Source organism: Benincasa hispida, chromosome 2, assembly GCF_009727055.1.
Source record: "Benincasa hispida cultivar B227 chromosome 2, ASM972705v1, whole genome shotgun sequence".
In the NCBI taxonomy this organism is placed as follows: Eukaryota; Viridiplantae; Streptophyta; class Magnoliopsida; order Cucurbitales; family Cucurbitaceae; genus Benincasa; species Benincasa hispida.
In genome coordinates, this window is record NC_052350.1 from 39,082,087 (window position 1) to 39,094,458 (window position 12,372).

The 12,372-nt window shown below is 32.9% G+C and overlaps 1 protein-coding gene across 1 annotated transcript; it reads left to right on the top strand.

Annotated features, from left to right (window-relative positions):
• The first annotated feature begins 4,092 nt into the window (after positions 1-4,092).
• On the top strand, positions 4,093-11,773 carry LOC120070737 (protein SMG7). Its single transcript, XM_039022610.1, has 8 exons — positions 4,093-4,269; positions 5,884-5,998; positions 6,249-6,848; positions 6,983-7,105; positions 7,671-7,894; positions 7,992-9,943; positions 10,044-10,173; positions 11,116-11,773. Exons 2-6 carry the CDS (start codon positions 5,936-5,938, stop codon positions 9,919-9,921), a joined length of 2,940 nt encoding a protein of 979 aa, XP_038878538.1. The 5' UTR covers positions 4,093-4,269; positions 5,884-5,935; the 3' UTR covers positions 9,922-9,943; positions 10,044-10,173; positions 11,116-11,773.
• Positions 11,774-12,372: the final 599 nt, after the last annotated feature.

A 12,372-nucleotide genomic window follows, 5' to 3' on the forward strand; every position in this document is an offset into this window, starting at 1 on the left:
TATAACATAGATTTTTGAAAAATACTAAAATCGAATTTAAAAGATGCGGCTTGGTAACAGAGTTGCTTTCACTCCTAAAGTCATATCCCCTATTTACATCTAGGCCAACCTATGTTGGTTTTGTATAAGAGTTGGAAAATGTTCCATTTTGAACTTATGATTTTCATTTACATTATTACTTTTTAATTAACGGTTGGAGTTTGTATTTTGCGTAAAAAGTAGACATTGAAATATTGAAAGCTTATTAAGATAGAGAAAAAAGTTTACTATGATGCAAGATTGCTAAAGTGTGTTTATTTATTTGTTAGTTGACCTGCACTTTTTTAAGGTCGGAAGTTTGATCCACGTCCTGTAATTTAAGGTCGGAAGTTTGATCCACATCCTGTAATTGTTGTATTAAAAATGATGTAAGAAGCTTTGTACAAAAATTACAAAAGTTCCTTTCAAAAGAATTTTGTTTGAAAACTAATTTAGCAGTTTTAAAGTAAAATTATAATCTTACAAATACCTTTCAAGATTTACTTGCATTAACTCGTCAGATTAATGGTTGAAAACAACAGAAGTTAAAATCGAAATTTTTAATTAATTCACTTAAATGTATATGTTCTTTTTTTAAAAAATAACTATATGTGGCTAGAAGTTCTCATTAATTTCCTACTATTTAATATTTTAATTTGAATTTATTATGTTCAAACATATAACAGTTTACATTGATCAAGGAGAAGTTCCTTTTTTTCTTTCAAAAAAGAAAAGATATTCCTTTTGACGTTCTAAATCAATAAAGATTACATAAGCAAGTGTGTCACAAGTATCAATAAAAAAAATAAGTGCTTGAATTATGAGTCCGTCGGATGGATGATTAAAAAATTAGGAGAAAAATGTGAAATGACCCGGTTTTTGAAAAAGATGTCGAATGACCCTTTGTTGACGTCAAATTCGAGTGAGATTATCAAAATATACTCGCGCGTACGAGACAAAGTAGTCTCACTCTCTCTTATTTTTTCACTCACAAATCACTATATCTCACACTCTAGCTCGTTTCGCTCTCTCTTCTTTTTCTCTCACTCTAGCTCGTCTCGGACTCGCTCGTTTCACTCTCTATATGTTTCATCACTCACAAAATCACTCATCTCTCTCGTCTTTTGCTCACTACATCTCTCTCGTCTCTTGCTCACTAATTTGGTCACATTGAAGCTACTCGCATGGACTCGTCATCCAGAGAAGAAGAAGGACAATAATGTAACTTTATGTGGTCATGACATTTTTTTTTCAAAATCTGGCTCATTTGCCATTTTGGACCTTTAAAATAGCTCTTTTGAGCAATTAATCCGAACACAGTTTTGTTTAACTGGATGGAAATAAAATATAATTTTATAAAACATACTTTAAGGGCTAAAGTCACCTACCTACAAATAAAGGAAGATTGAAAGTTAGAAAGTTGATTAGTTTGTATAACAAAGTTGATGATAAATAAAGAAAGATGGAATTCTAAAAGTTTGTTAATTGTGCAAAACAAAATTTAGGACAGATTAAAAAAGGATCAAATTCTAAAAGGTTGTTAAGTTGTACAACAAATTTGATGACGCAAAGAAAGATTGAAATATAAAAGGTTGTTAAGTTTGCAAAACAAATTTGATGGCACATAAGAAAAATCCATCAAAAAGTTGTTAAGTTTGCAAAACAGATTTGATGACGCATCAAGAGAATTCAAAATCTAGAAAAAGGTTGTTAAGTTTGCAAAACAAATTTGATGACACATCAAGAAAAATGAAATTCTAAAAGATTATGAATCCTGTTGGTTAACTATTTTGTTTTTTTGTTTTTGATTTTTTAAAATTAAATCTATTTCCTCATAAATAATAAGATATTATTGGATTTGAATTCTTAGGTAAACTTCAAAAATAAAAATAAAATTTTAAAAGTTATTTATTTTTTAGTTTTTAAAATTTGGTTTGGTTTTTTTAAGTAAAAGTAAACAACAATGAAGAAATTTGAAGGTGAGAATAGTGTTTATAACTTTAATTTTAAAAAACAAAAAACAGAAAATAAACGGGGTAGAAATGATTATTTAGTTTGTAAACAAATTGATAAACAAATAAAGGAAGATTGAAATCTAAAAGATTTGTAAGTTTGTTTAAATAACGTTAATTGCAAAATATCTTTTAAATGTATGAGCTTATTAAAAATAAAACAAATTAGCAAGTCCTACAATTATATAGAGTTTCTATTAATAAAATATTGATTTTGTGTAGAAATCAAATATGAAACTTAAATAATATTCTTTGAGAATTGAGCTTATAATGTGTTGAAGAAAATTTAAAATTTAAAGAATTTACATTTGTAAATAAATTACTCAATCAATTAGTTCACAAAAAATTAAAATTCAAATAAATTCATATTTTTTTCAAGAAAACTAAAAATCAAAAGCTTCTACCATGCCATAAGCCACCATGCCATTTATAAATAATAAAAAAAAATTAGCTGAGTTGGCCAATTTTGAATTGATTTTTCAACAAATATGTATATATATTTATTGAATTGATTTTTCTAAAGTTACTTTCAATAATTATTTATAATAATTTAAATAATACTGATATATTACTACTTAAAAGACATTTTAGATTTTTGGCAATTTAGAAATTTATTGGTTAAATACGTTCTTTTATTTTATCTGATAAAATATAAACTTAAAAAATAAAAATCCTAAAACAAATCTCTTATCTTAAAATAAAAAGATACATATCTATTATACAGTCTACACCATAAAAAAGGATTTATTTCTAAAAAAAAAGTTAAAACTTATATTGTTGCCATAATTATAAAAGAATCAACTAATTGCTTTTTTTGAAATAAAAGAATCAACTAATTACATTTTTTTAAAAAATAATGAATCAACTAATTAGTAAAGGATAACTTAAGGCTGTTTCAGTGTATTATCTAAAATTATATTTTGATTAATTAATTATTTCATGTAAAAACATAAAATTATACCTTTTTTTAGGAACGGGAAAGTATACCAAGAACAATAATTGGTCATATATAAACAATACGTTTAACAGAAAATAATAAAACTAACATTTTTAAAAAATTGAAAACAAAATAACATTATTTCTAATAACTAATTTTAATTAAACGTTTCACTATTTTGAATATGTGAATGACAAAAAAATTTGAATAAAAATATAGTGAAGAGATGTAAATTCAGTGTTAAAAAATACCAAATCATATCTTAACAAACAAATCCAAAAAAAGCAGAAATTTATTTATTGAATTCATTTGAAGATAAATGAAAAAGAAACAATAAATTTAGATAAAGAATCAAATAAACCGTGATACATTTAAAATATAAAATTGAATCTGGATAAGATTCTAACCCCTCATTTATTTATCTATTTTTAAATATTATTTTACTTTTTATTTTTTTATTTTAGTCACTGTACTTTTAAAATATTTATTTTGATCCCTATAATTTTAATTTTGGTTTATTTTGATATTTATACTTTAAAAATACTCATTTTGATCATCGTGTTTTAAACTTTGGTGCATTTTGATTTTTATACATATAAAAATTGATCATTTTTTGTCTCGTCCGTCATTTTCATTTTTAAAGTATCGAAATTGTCAAAGTTCAAGAATCAAAATGAACTAAATTTAGGAGTATAAAGACTAAACTAACAAAAATTGGAAGTATAAGGATCAAAATGATCATCCTAAAATAGATGAATCAAAATGAATTAAATTTAAAAATATATAGACTAAAATAAATAAAAATTAAAAATATAGGTATCATAATGAATATTTTAAAAATAGAGAGATTAAAATCAACAAAAATTAGATGAAAAAAGTATTTAATTTAATTTTTTTAATAAACAAAATTTTGAAAAGTTGAAACCACGACGGAGAAGGGGAAGACGAAGAACTAAAATTAAGTATATTTTATTTCTCTCTCTCAAAAAAAAAAAAAAAGAAAAGAAAAGAAAATATTGGAAGAAAACGGCGTCGTTTTGGTGGAGATAGCTGGTTGAGGAAAATAGGGTGGTATAAGCAAAGGAAGAAAAGGACGAAAACACATTGAAAAAGAAAAGAAAAGAAAGCAAACAGAAAAAAAGGAAAGAAAAGAATTCGTAAAATCTCCCAAACCAAACCAAACCCAATCTCATCCTCTTCTTCTCTTCTTCCAACCCTAAATCGAATCCACCATCTTCTTCTTCTAATTCTCTCTCTTTCCTCAATTCACAGTTTGATCCTCCATCCGATCGCTCTCCTCAGGTACTTTTCAATTTCTTCCCATTCCTGGTTTCCTTTTGTTTTTCTTCTTTTTCGCTATTTTTCTTTTGTTGGGGTTTTCTCTGTTTCGGATTTTCGAGCTCTGATTGATTCTCATCGCCAAATTCTTTGTGGGTTTTCTAGATCTGGGTTTATTTTCCCTTTTCCTTAAGTTTGTTTTCTCTAGTGTATTTGTTTTATTTGACATTTTTTTAAAAAAATTCTTTTGTCGGGGTTTTCTAGATAGGGCTTGATGATTGATTTCTGGGTTTTCTTCCTTTGGGCTCTTGGAATTGAAATCTGAATTAAGTCAAGCTGGAATTTGGTGGTCAACACGGTGTGATTTTACGTATTGTGTCATGATTGTTTGATGGGAAAATTTTACATTGTTCTGGGAATTTTAATTGGGTTTCTTTTTGGTGTAGACGACTATCTATCGGTGGATTTTTCTCGTTCCGGTGAATGGGAATTGGATATTATTTGGGTTTGTTAGGGTTTAGACCGATTGTATTTTGGATGAGTCTGGAAGGGTTTTGAATCTTATTTTTGATTCAACTGTCTATTTTGTGCATTTGATTGGATTGAATATTTTGTATTTTATTGAAAGCGTGGCTTTATGGCTTCTCTTTAGAAGCAAGCCTTTTGTTTTCTTTTGAGTGTGGTAATATACTTCATGTAAAGGTGTAATTCATTTTTAAATTATGGAAGGGTGTGGAAGTATAGAATTGTCGGATCATGTTTAATAGATGAATGTGTCTACTTGCTGTTTCTTCTTTTGTGATTTTTAAAGATATGATTTGAATAGGACAATAATTTAAAGATTCTTACTATGTTGTTCGTAAATATGGATGAATTTCCAAGTATACTGATGACTACATGTTGAACCACGAATTCCTCTTTGAGGAATGATTTGATGGCTTTTGGAAATTTATATAGTCATTACAGGTCGAGTGGCCATATTTAGTTTAAATTAAGTTGATGAGGTTATGTGCGTTGTGGGTTTTCCCTCAACATGGAAATTAAAATCTTTTGGGCTGAATAGCAAAGAACTTGTCATCTTCCCCTTAGCAATGGAAAAAGGAGAACATATATCACGTGTTTGATTCTGAGGTAGAAATTGTATTGTGATCAATTGGGTCATTCCAATAAAGTTACCAAATATGATTTGAGGTGACAGACTTCTAAATAATTACTTGTGTTAATTGCTAGCCTTGCTTCATATTATTTTTAGTGCATAGGCCGTTGATTTTGTGATTTTCTATTTGATTTTATCCAATATGCAATTGTATTTCAGATCTTTCTTGGTATTTTTTGACTTCATCTTGTTGTGATTTTTCTTTTAGATATTTTCAATTTTTGTTTTTAACTTGATTCTAACTACATTCATTGATGGGTAGTTCTGTTTGAAAGTGGTGCATTTTAAATTATTTGTAAAAGTCGGTAATAGCTTAGGAATAGGATGGATGATAACATTAGTTTTAAGATCTTTTTTCTTCTTTAAAAGCATTAGTTTTAGGTATATATTTTGTTTCTAGCGACTTGTTATTATTTAGTTTTTCGACAAAGCTTATAATTTTCTGTTGTTCAATATGCTGATGGGTTAAGAATTTCCTTCAGATATATGTAGTATGAAGACTTTCAATATAATTGATGGAAGATAAATATACCAATGGCTAAGATGTCTGCTTCCGCTTCTTCATCGTGGGAGCGTGCTCAACGCCTTTATGAAAAGGTATTTTTGTTTTCTTTCTTTTGTTCTCTTTTAAAGACTATTTTTTGCTTCTAATATAAAATTTTGGTAGTATAAAACGTGGCTCATGATTTAAGCATTAAGCGGTAAAACAAACCTTTTGTAGTATGGAGATCAGAATGAGATGAGTTTTGTGCATTTAAGATAACATGGATGCTATGGATCTCTTATAGAATATGTGTTATGCGTGTTTTTAAATTTGTCATTAGTTTTGGTGTCTATCTCTTTATAGAATATCGAGTTGGAAAATCGACGTAGAAGGTCGGCTCAGGCTCGAGTTCCTTCAGATCCCAATGCATGGCAACAAATGCGTGAGAATTATGAGGCAATAATCCTCGAGGATTATGCTTTTTCTGAACAGCACAATATTGAGTATGCTCTATGGCAGTTGCATTACAAGCGAATTGAGGAGTTGAGGGGACACTATACTGCTGCTATAAATCCTACTGGTTCTAACAATTCTCAAGGGGTGCCTACAAGGCCTGACAGAGTTTCAAAAATAAGATTGCAGTTCAAAACTTTTCTTTCCGAAGCTACTGGATTTTACCATGATTTAATATTGAAAATCAGAGCAAAATATGGGCTCCCTTTGGGTTTTTTCTCGGAGGATGCAGACAACCGTATGGCTACAGATAAAGATGGAAAGAAGTCTTCTGACATGAAGAAAGGTCTCATTTCTTGTCATCGTTGTTTGATATACTTGGGTGATCTTGCTCGCTACAAAGGGTTATATGGGGAAGGCGATTCAAAAAATCGGGAGTATACTGCAGCTTCAAGTTATTACCTGCAAGCAGCATCACTTTGGCCATCGAGTGGCAATCCTCATCATCAGGTCCTTATCGAATATTTTGAATATCAGTCCTTTATTTTGATTTCTTTATTATTGTTTTTGTTTGCAATCGAATTTATATGCTTCCCATCTCCATTCTGAGCTTCTCACTTATGAGAGGTGTTTCCATCTTTCAGCTTGCTATTTTAGCTTCATACTCAGGAGATGAGTTGGTTGCTGTTTATCGATATTTCCGTAGTTTGGCTGTTGATTCTCCATTTTCTACTGCCAGAGAGAATTTGATTGTTGCGTTTGAGAAGGTATTTGCCATTAGTACATCACCTGCTGCAGTCTATCTTATGTATTTTCTTCTCGTCTTTCTCTTGCTCATGACATGGATATAATTTTTAAAATGCTACTAGATATCATATTGCACTACCATTTGAAACTCAAGGCTGACCGTTCAAGTAGAATTAGTAATCTGTTATGATTTTGTAGGTTGTTTAATTCCTTAATGACTCTTTCTGCTTCTGACTTTTATGACCAACAAGTCTTGGTACCACGTTTCCAGCTTTTAGTATTTTCCTTGCAAATTACCGTATTAACTTCATTGAAGTTTTGAGGTGCTATTCCATTGGATTGGACCCTCTCTCTCTTCCTTTTTTTTGTTAATGTAATTTCATCATATCAATGAAATGTGTATGTTTCCAATAAAAAAACCAATTGTTTGTTTGTAACTTTATTTTTTTTAGAAAACTATTTACATCACTAGACAACCATGTAGATGTTTGTCAGCCAAGTTATTTTACCACTGTTTCTGGACATTTAGTTCAATATTGATGCTGAACTAGTGGAGCTGTCGGTTGTTTCCTATTTCTTTTGCAGAACCGTCAGAGCCATTTTCAGCTGTCAGCGACTGCTAAACCTCCTCTGAAGAAGGAATCACCTATTCGATTTAGTGGAAAAGGACGGAAGGGAGAAGTAAAGCTTGCAACTAAAGATTCTAGTACTGAACCCCCAAAGGAGAGTGTGTTATCTCCACAAGATCCTTTTAAATCCTTTTGCATTAGATTTGTTCGTCTAAATGGAATTCTTTTCACACGCACAAGGTAATTACTGACTATTTACTTGTTTCCGCCCTTCCTCCTCCCTTTTTCTTTGGGCTCAACATATATATCTCTTGATCTTATTTTTCTTCTCCTTCAGCCTAGAGACCTTTACAGAGGTACTATCATTAGTTAATAGTAGTTTCTCCGAACTTTTGGCTTCTGGACCTGAAGAGGAACTGCTTTTTGGAACGGATGCTGCTGAGAACAGTCTCATCATAGTTAGAATTGTTGCAATTCTTATATTCACGGTTCACAATGTGAATAAAGAAACTGAAGGGCAGACGTACTCAGAAATTGTACAACGGGCTGTGTTGATTCAGAATGCACATATTGCAGTCTTTGAGTTGATGGGCTCTATTCTAGACAGATGTTCCCAGTTGCGTGATCCTTTATCAAGTTTTTTTCTGCCTGGCCTTCTAGTTCTTATTGAATGGTTGGCCTGTTGCCCAGAAATTGCAGCAAACAGTGAAGTGGATGATAAACAGGCAACTGCTAGATCAAAATTTTGGAACCTTTGCATCTCCTTCTTCAATAAGCTTTTGTCAAGTGGTTCTGTGTCCTTAGATGATGATGGAGATGAAACTTGCTTTTTTAACCTCAGTAAATATGAAGAGGGCGAAACTGAAAATCGGCTTGCATTGTGGGAGGATCTTGAATTAAGGGGATTCTTGCCACTTCTTCCTGCACAGACGATATTGGATTTTTCAAGGAAGCATTCTGGAAGTGATGGCAATAAAGAGAAGGTTGCTCGCATTAAAAGGATTTTGGCTGCAGGGAAGGCTTTAGCAAACGTAGTCAAGATTGATCAAGAACCGATATACTACAATTCAAAGGTGAAAAGGTTTTGCACCGGTGTTGAACCTCAAGTGCCAAATGATTTCGTCATTCCATCGTCTTCTAGCATGATTCCTAGTCCAGGTAGTGCAATTCAAGAAACTCAAGTCGAGAAAACAAACAATTTGGCAGTTGGTAAGCCAAGTTCCCAGCTAGTTTTGGAAGGGGAAGAGGAGGATGAAGTAATTGTCTTCAAGCCTCTAGTTGCTGAGAAGCGAATTGAAATTGCTGATTCACTGCGGTCAGGTTATGAGGGTTTGCAACTTGGAAGTAACTCATCTGGAGGTGATCTGAGATCCTATGGTGGTGTGACAACCTCTTCTGATGATGTTTACCAGTCAAATGGTTTTGAGTCAAGTTCTCAAGCACCTGTTACTGCTGCTAATATTAACACTCTCCACTGGCAAACGATTCAGGCGAATGCTTCCAAATGGCCACTTGAACAGGAAGCTTGCCTTGTTGATAGCTTGCAAAGTTTGAGGTTATTGGAGAATGGGCATGGGATGAAATCTGATTTTCAGAATGATATAAGCATGTTTAATCATGCTGCTCACTCGATGCCTATCAAGCAAGCTGTTAGCATAAATAATGATGTTTTTTACAGTGACAAAAAGCCCATAGGAACTCTTGTGCAATCTAGGAATGATGTTGCTGCCTCGTTTGGAGGCATTATTGACCCAATGACTACAGGTGCATTTTCTAGCCTTCAAACAGGGTTGAGAAAAAGCCCAGTTGGTCGACCAGTTAGGCATCTTGGACCTCCTCCTGGATTCAACCACGTTCCAACTAAGCATGCTAATGAATCCCTTCCTGGTTCAGAGTTTAGAAGTGAGAATCAGATCATGGATGATTATAGCTGGTTAGATGGATATCAGCTGCCCTCTTCTACAAAAGACTCTGCTAATGCTGTGCATCTCACCTCTCATATGAATGCTCAGCAAGTTGGTGTTAGTAATATGTTGAGTGCAACAATCAGCTTCCCTTTTCCTGGAAAACAAGTTCCAAATGTGCAGTCTCCAATAGGAAAACAGAAAGGCTGGCCTGATTTTCAAGTGCTTGAGCAGCTAAAACAACACAATGAACAACATCTGCAGCCACATCAACAGCTTGTGAATGGTGGTAGCCAACTCTTTAATTCGCTGCCTGAGCAATATCCAGGACAGTCTATATGGACAGGTCGTTACTTCATGTGATGTCAGTATGAGAGTATAGATGGTATGTCAGTTATCTACTCTGATTGTTGGACTGTGGTGATATTTAAATGACTAGTTCATGGAAAATATTATAGTCTTGACTTATTTCATTGATTCTTGAGGTCCTCGGGAATGATAATGGTGATCGTACCACATCCTGGTGCCAAATTGAACTCCACCTTTGCTGCTTGTTGAAAACTTTATTGGAGCATTTCAGGCCTTGGATTTGAGCAGGCACTTGCGACCATACAGGTGCTTCTCTTCCCATATCTTCCATTTTGTAGTTGATATACATCTCGGATTTTGCTTTCTTCCTTCTTTTTCAATAAAGAAATCTCTGTGACCAACTTCTGGTTCAACATGTATGTTTTAGTTCTGCATAGGCTAGTTGGTTCTGCATTCTTGTCTCTCTCTTCCCTTCTCTCCACATTAGTTTTTATTAGTTCAAAGGAAATAACTAAAATAAATAAATAATAATGAAACTAGTTATCCACTGTACTGCCTTGAAAGGTGCCGTCTTCAGATGATAAATTAGGAATTTGATAAGAACTTGTGCACCTTTGGACTGGAGTAATGAAAGATCGATCTGATCTTTTTCAGGCTCTGATGAATTTTGTATGCATCAGTGTTTGAGATATATCATAATTTGCATCCTTTCCAGTATGGGGTGAGGATGCTAATTGAAAAAACGCTTGCAAGTCTTATTTGTACCAGCGAATTTTGTGGGGAGTTTGGCTCGAGAGAAGTAAATAGATTTCTAGCGAGATGAAAAGGTTGAGTGATTAGATTTGGGAGCTGGTAAGGTTTAATTTCTCTTTGTGGGCTTTTTTCTAGGTCTTTAAACATGATTTTGTTAGAGTGGGGTCCTCCTTTTTTGTGTGAGGCTTGTTCTTTTGTTTTTTCCCCCTCTTTCGGGCATGTCCTTGTATTTTCTTTCAATGAAAGCTTGGTTCTTTAAAAAGGAAAAAAGAAAAAGGGTAAAAGAGAATTGTACTAGCAAATTAAAATTTGAGTAACTGGGGTAGCTTTATCAAATCCATGGTGGTGGCACATGACATGACTGATACAGTTATCTATTTTTACTTTAAGTGTTATCTTGTCGGTTTTTATGTGTATATTGGGTAGTTAGGTGTAAGATGATTTTATTTTACGCATACTGATTTTTTTTCTTTTTTTGTGTGTGCGTGTATGTAGCGAATGGCCGAGCTCTCCAGTAAAAGGAGGAAGAGAAAATTGGGAACATTGTTCGATGAGCTGTTCGTATGGAAGTAAATTGCCTTGTCAGGTTGGTTGGGGTGGTTAGAAGGTCTTCTTAAGTTCATCGGTTTTATCTCGAGGTATTGATTGGTGGGATAAGATGGTGTACTCAGTAATCTACTTAACTGTCGAGTCTAGCTGTTGAAATTGCTTTTACTATCATCCGAAGGCAGGTGATACTATTGTGCTGCTTGGCAAGTTCTGTCTCTGAAGACTTTTTGGCGTATTCTATGCGGGTAAGAATCTACATGACCTGAACTGCTGGATGATGGTGTGGGTTTCAAAATCTCATATGTTTGGTTTGGATGACTACACTCTTTGAATGTGAAATCACCCCTTTACTTTCAGTTGTGAAAGAGGGGGGGGTTGGTTATTATGCACTATTTTGTTATGACTGAGCTGGAATCTTTAGGAACCTTCCTAGATTTAAATGTTGTTGATGTCGAGTCAAGTCGTGGCTTTCTTCTAATACGGAAATAATTTGTGAAATGCGTCAGACGTGTTTGCTGGGTACTAATGTACTATTCTGGTTTGTCCATCACTTTTCATGTTTGGTTCTCTTCTATTATTGTGTATGAGATTGAGATTCTGTTTATCACGTATGCCTCTGCCTAAAATTGGCTTTTGTAGGAAGAGATTTACATGGCTGCCTTTTGCCAACTGATCTATAAGCTTAACCTAAGTTCATAGCATGGTTGACAAAGTGCTTTGTGCCTGCCATCCCACGTTATTACAAGAAAGAATTAATGCCTTTCTATTTACAAATCTTCTTTTCTTTCAGTCGTTTATTTCAGGTACCCCCCCATGTTTTAACACATTAAAGAATTTTCATTTCCACCACTGTGATCTATTGTGAAATTTTTGATTAATTGAAATGAAACCCTTTGTTTAGTTTTTGCATGCAACCAAGGTGTTGTATTTTGACCTTTTCAAAGGTCTCAATTTAGGTTTTGAACTTTTGCTTTTCAAATAGATAATAGGTGAATGTACATGCATTAGGAGATGAATGTTTGTTTCGAGATGGGGGAACTTTTTTTTAAAGTGATTTTAAAATGGTTAAATCGTTTTATTTTCATATTTAAAATCAGGTTGATATGTGCTTTGATTATAACAACTCTTTCGATGATAACAACCCTCTAGATAAGGTCTCATATTCTTGATTGTTATTAGAGCATGGAAACCCAAATTAAAATC

Coding starts and splice junctions, on each gene's coding strand:
- LOC120070737 (XM_039022610.1), top strand. CDS start 5,936: ATGGCTAAGATGTCTGCTTCCGCTTCTTCATCGTGGGAGCGTGCTCAA. Junction 6,849..6,982: donor GTGGCAATCCTCATCATCAG/GTCCTTATCGAA, acceptor TCCATCTTTCAG/CTTGCTATTTTAGCTTCATA. Junction 7,895..7,991: donor ATTCTTTTCACACGCACAAG/GTAATTACTGAC, acceptor CTTCTCCTTCAG/CCTAGAGACCTTTACAGAGG.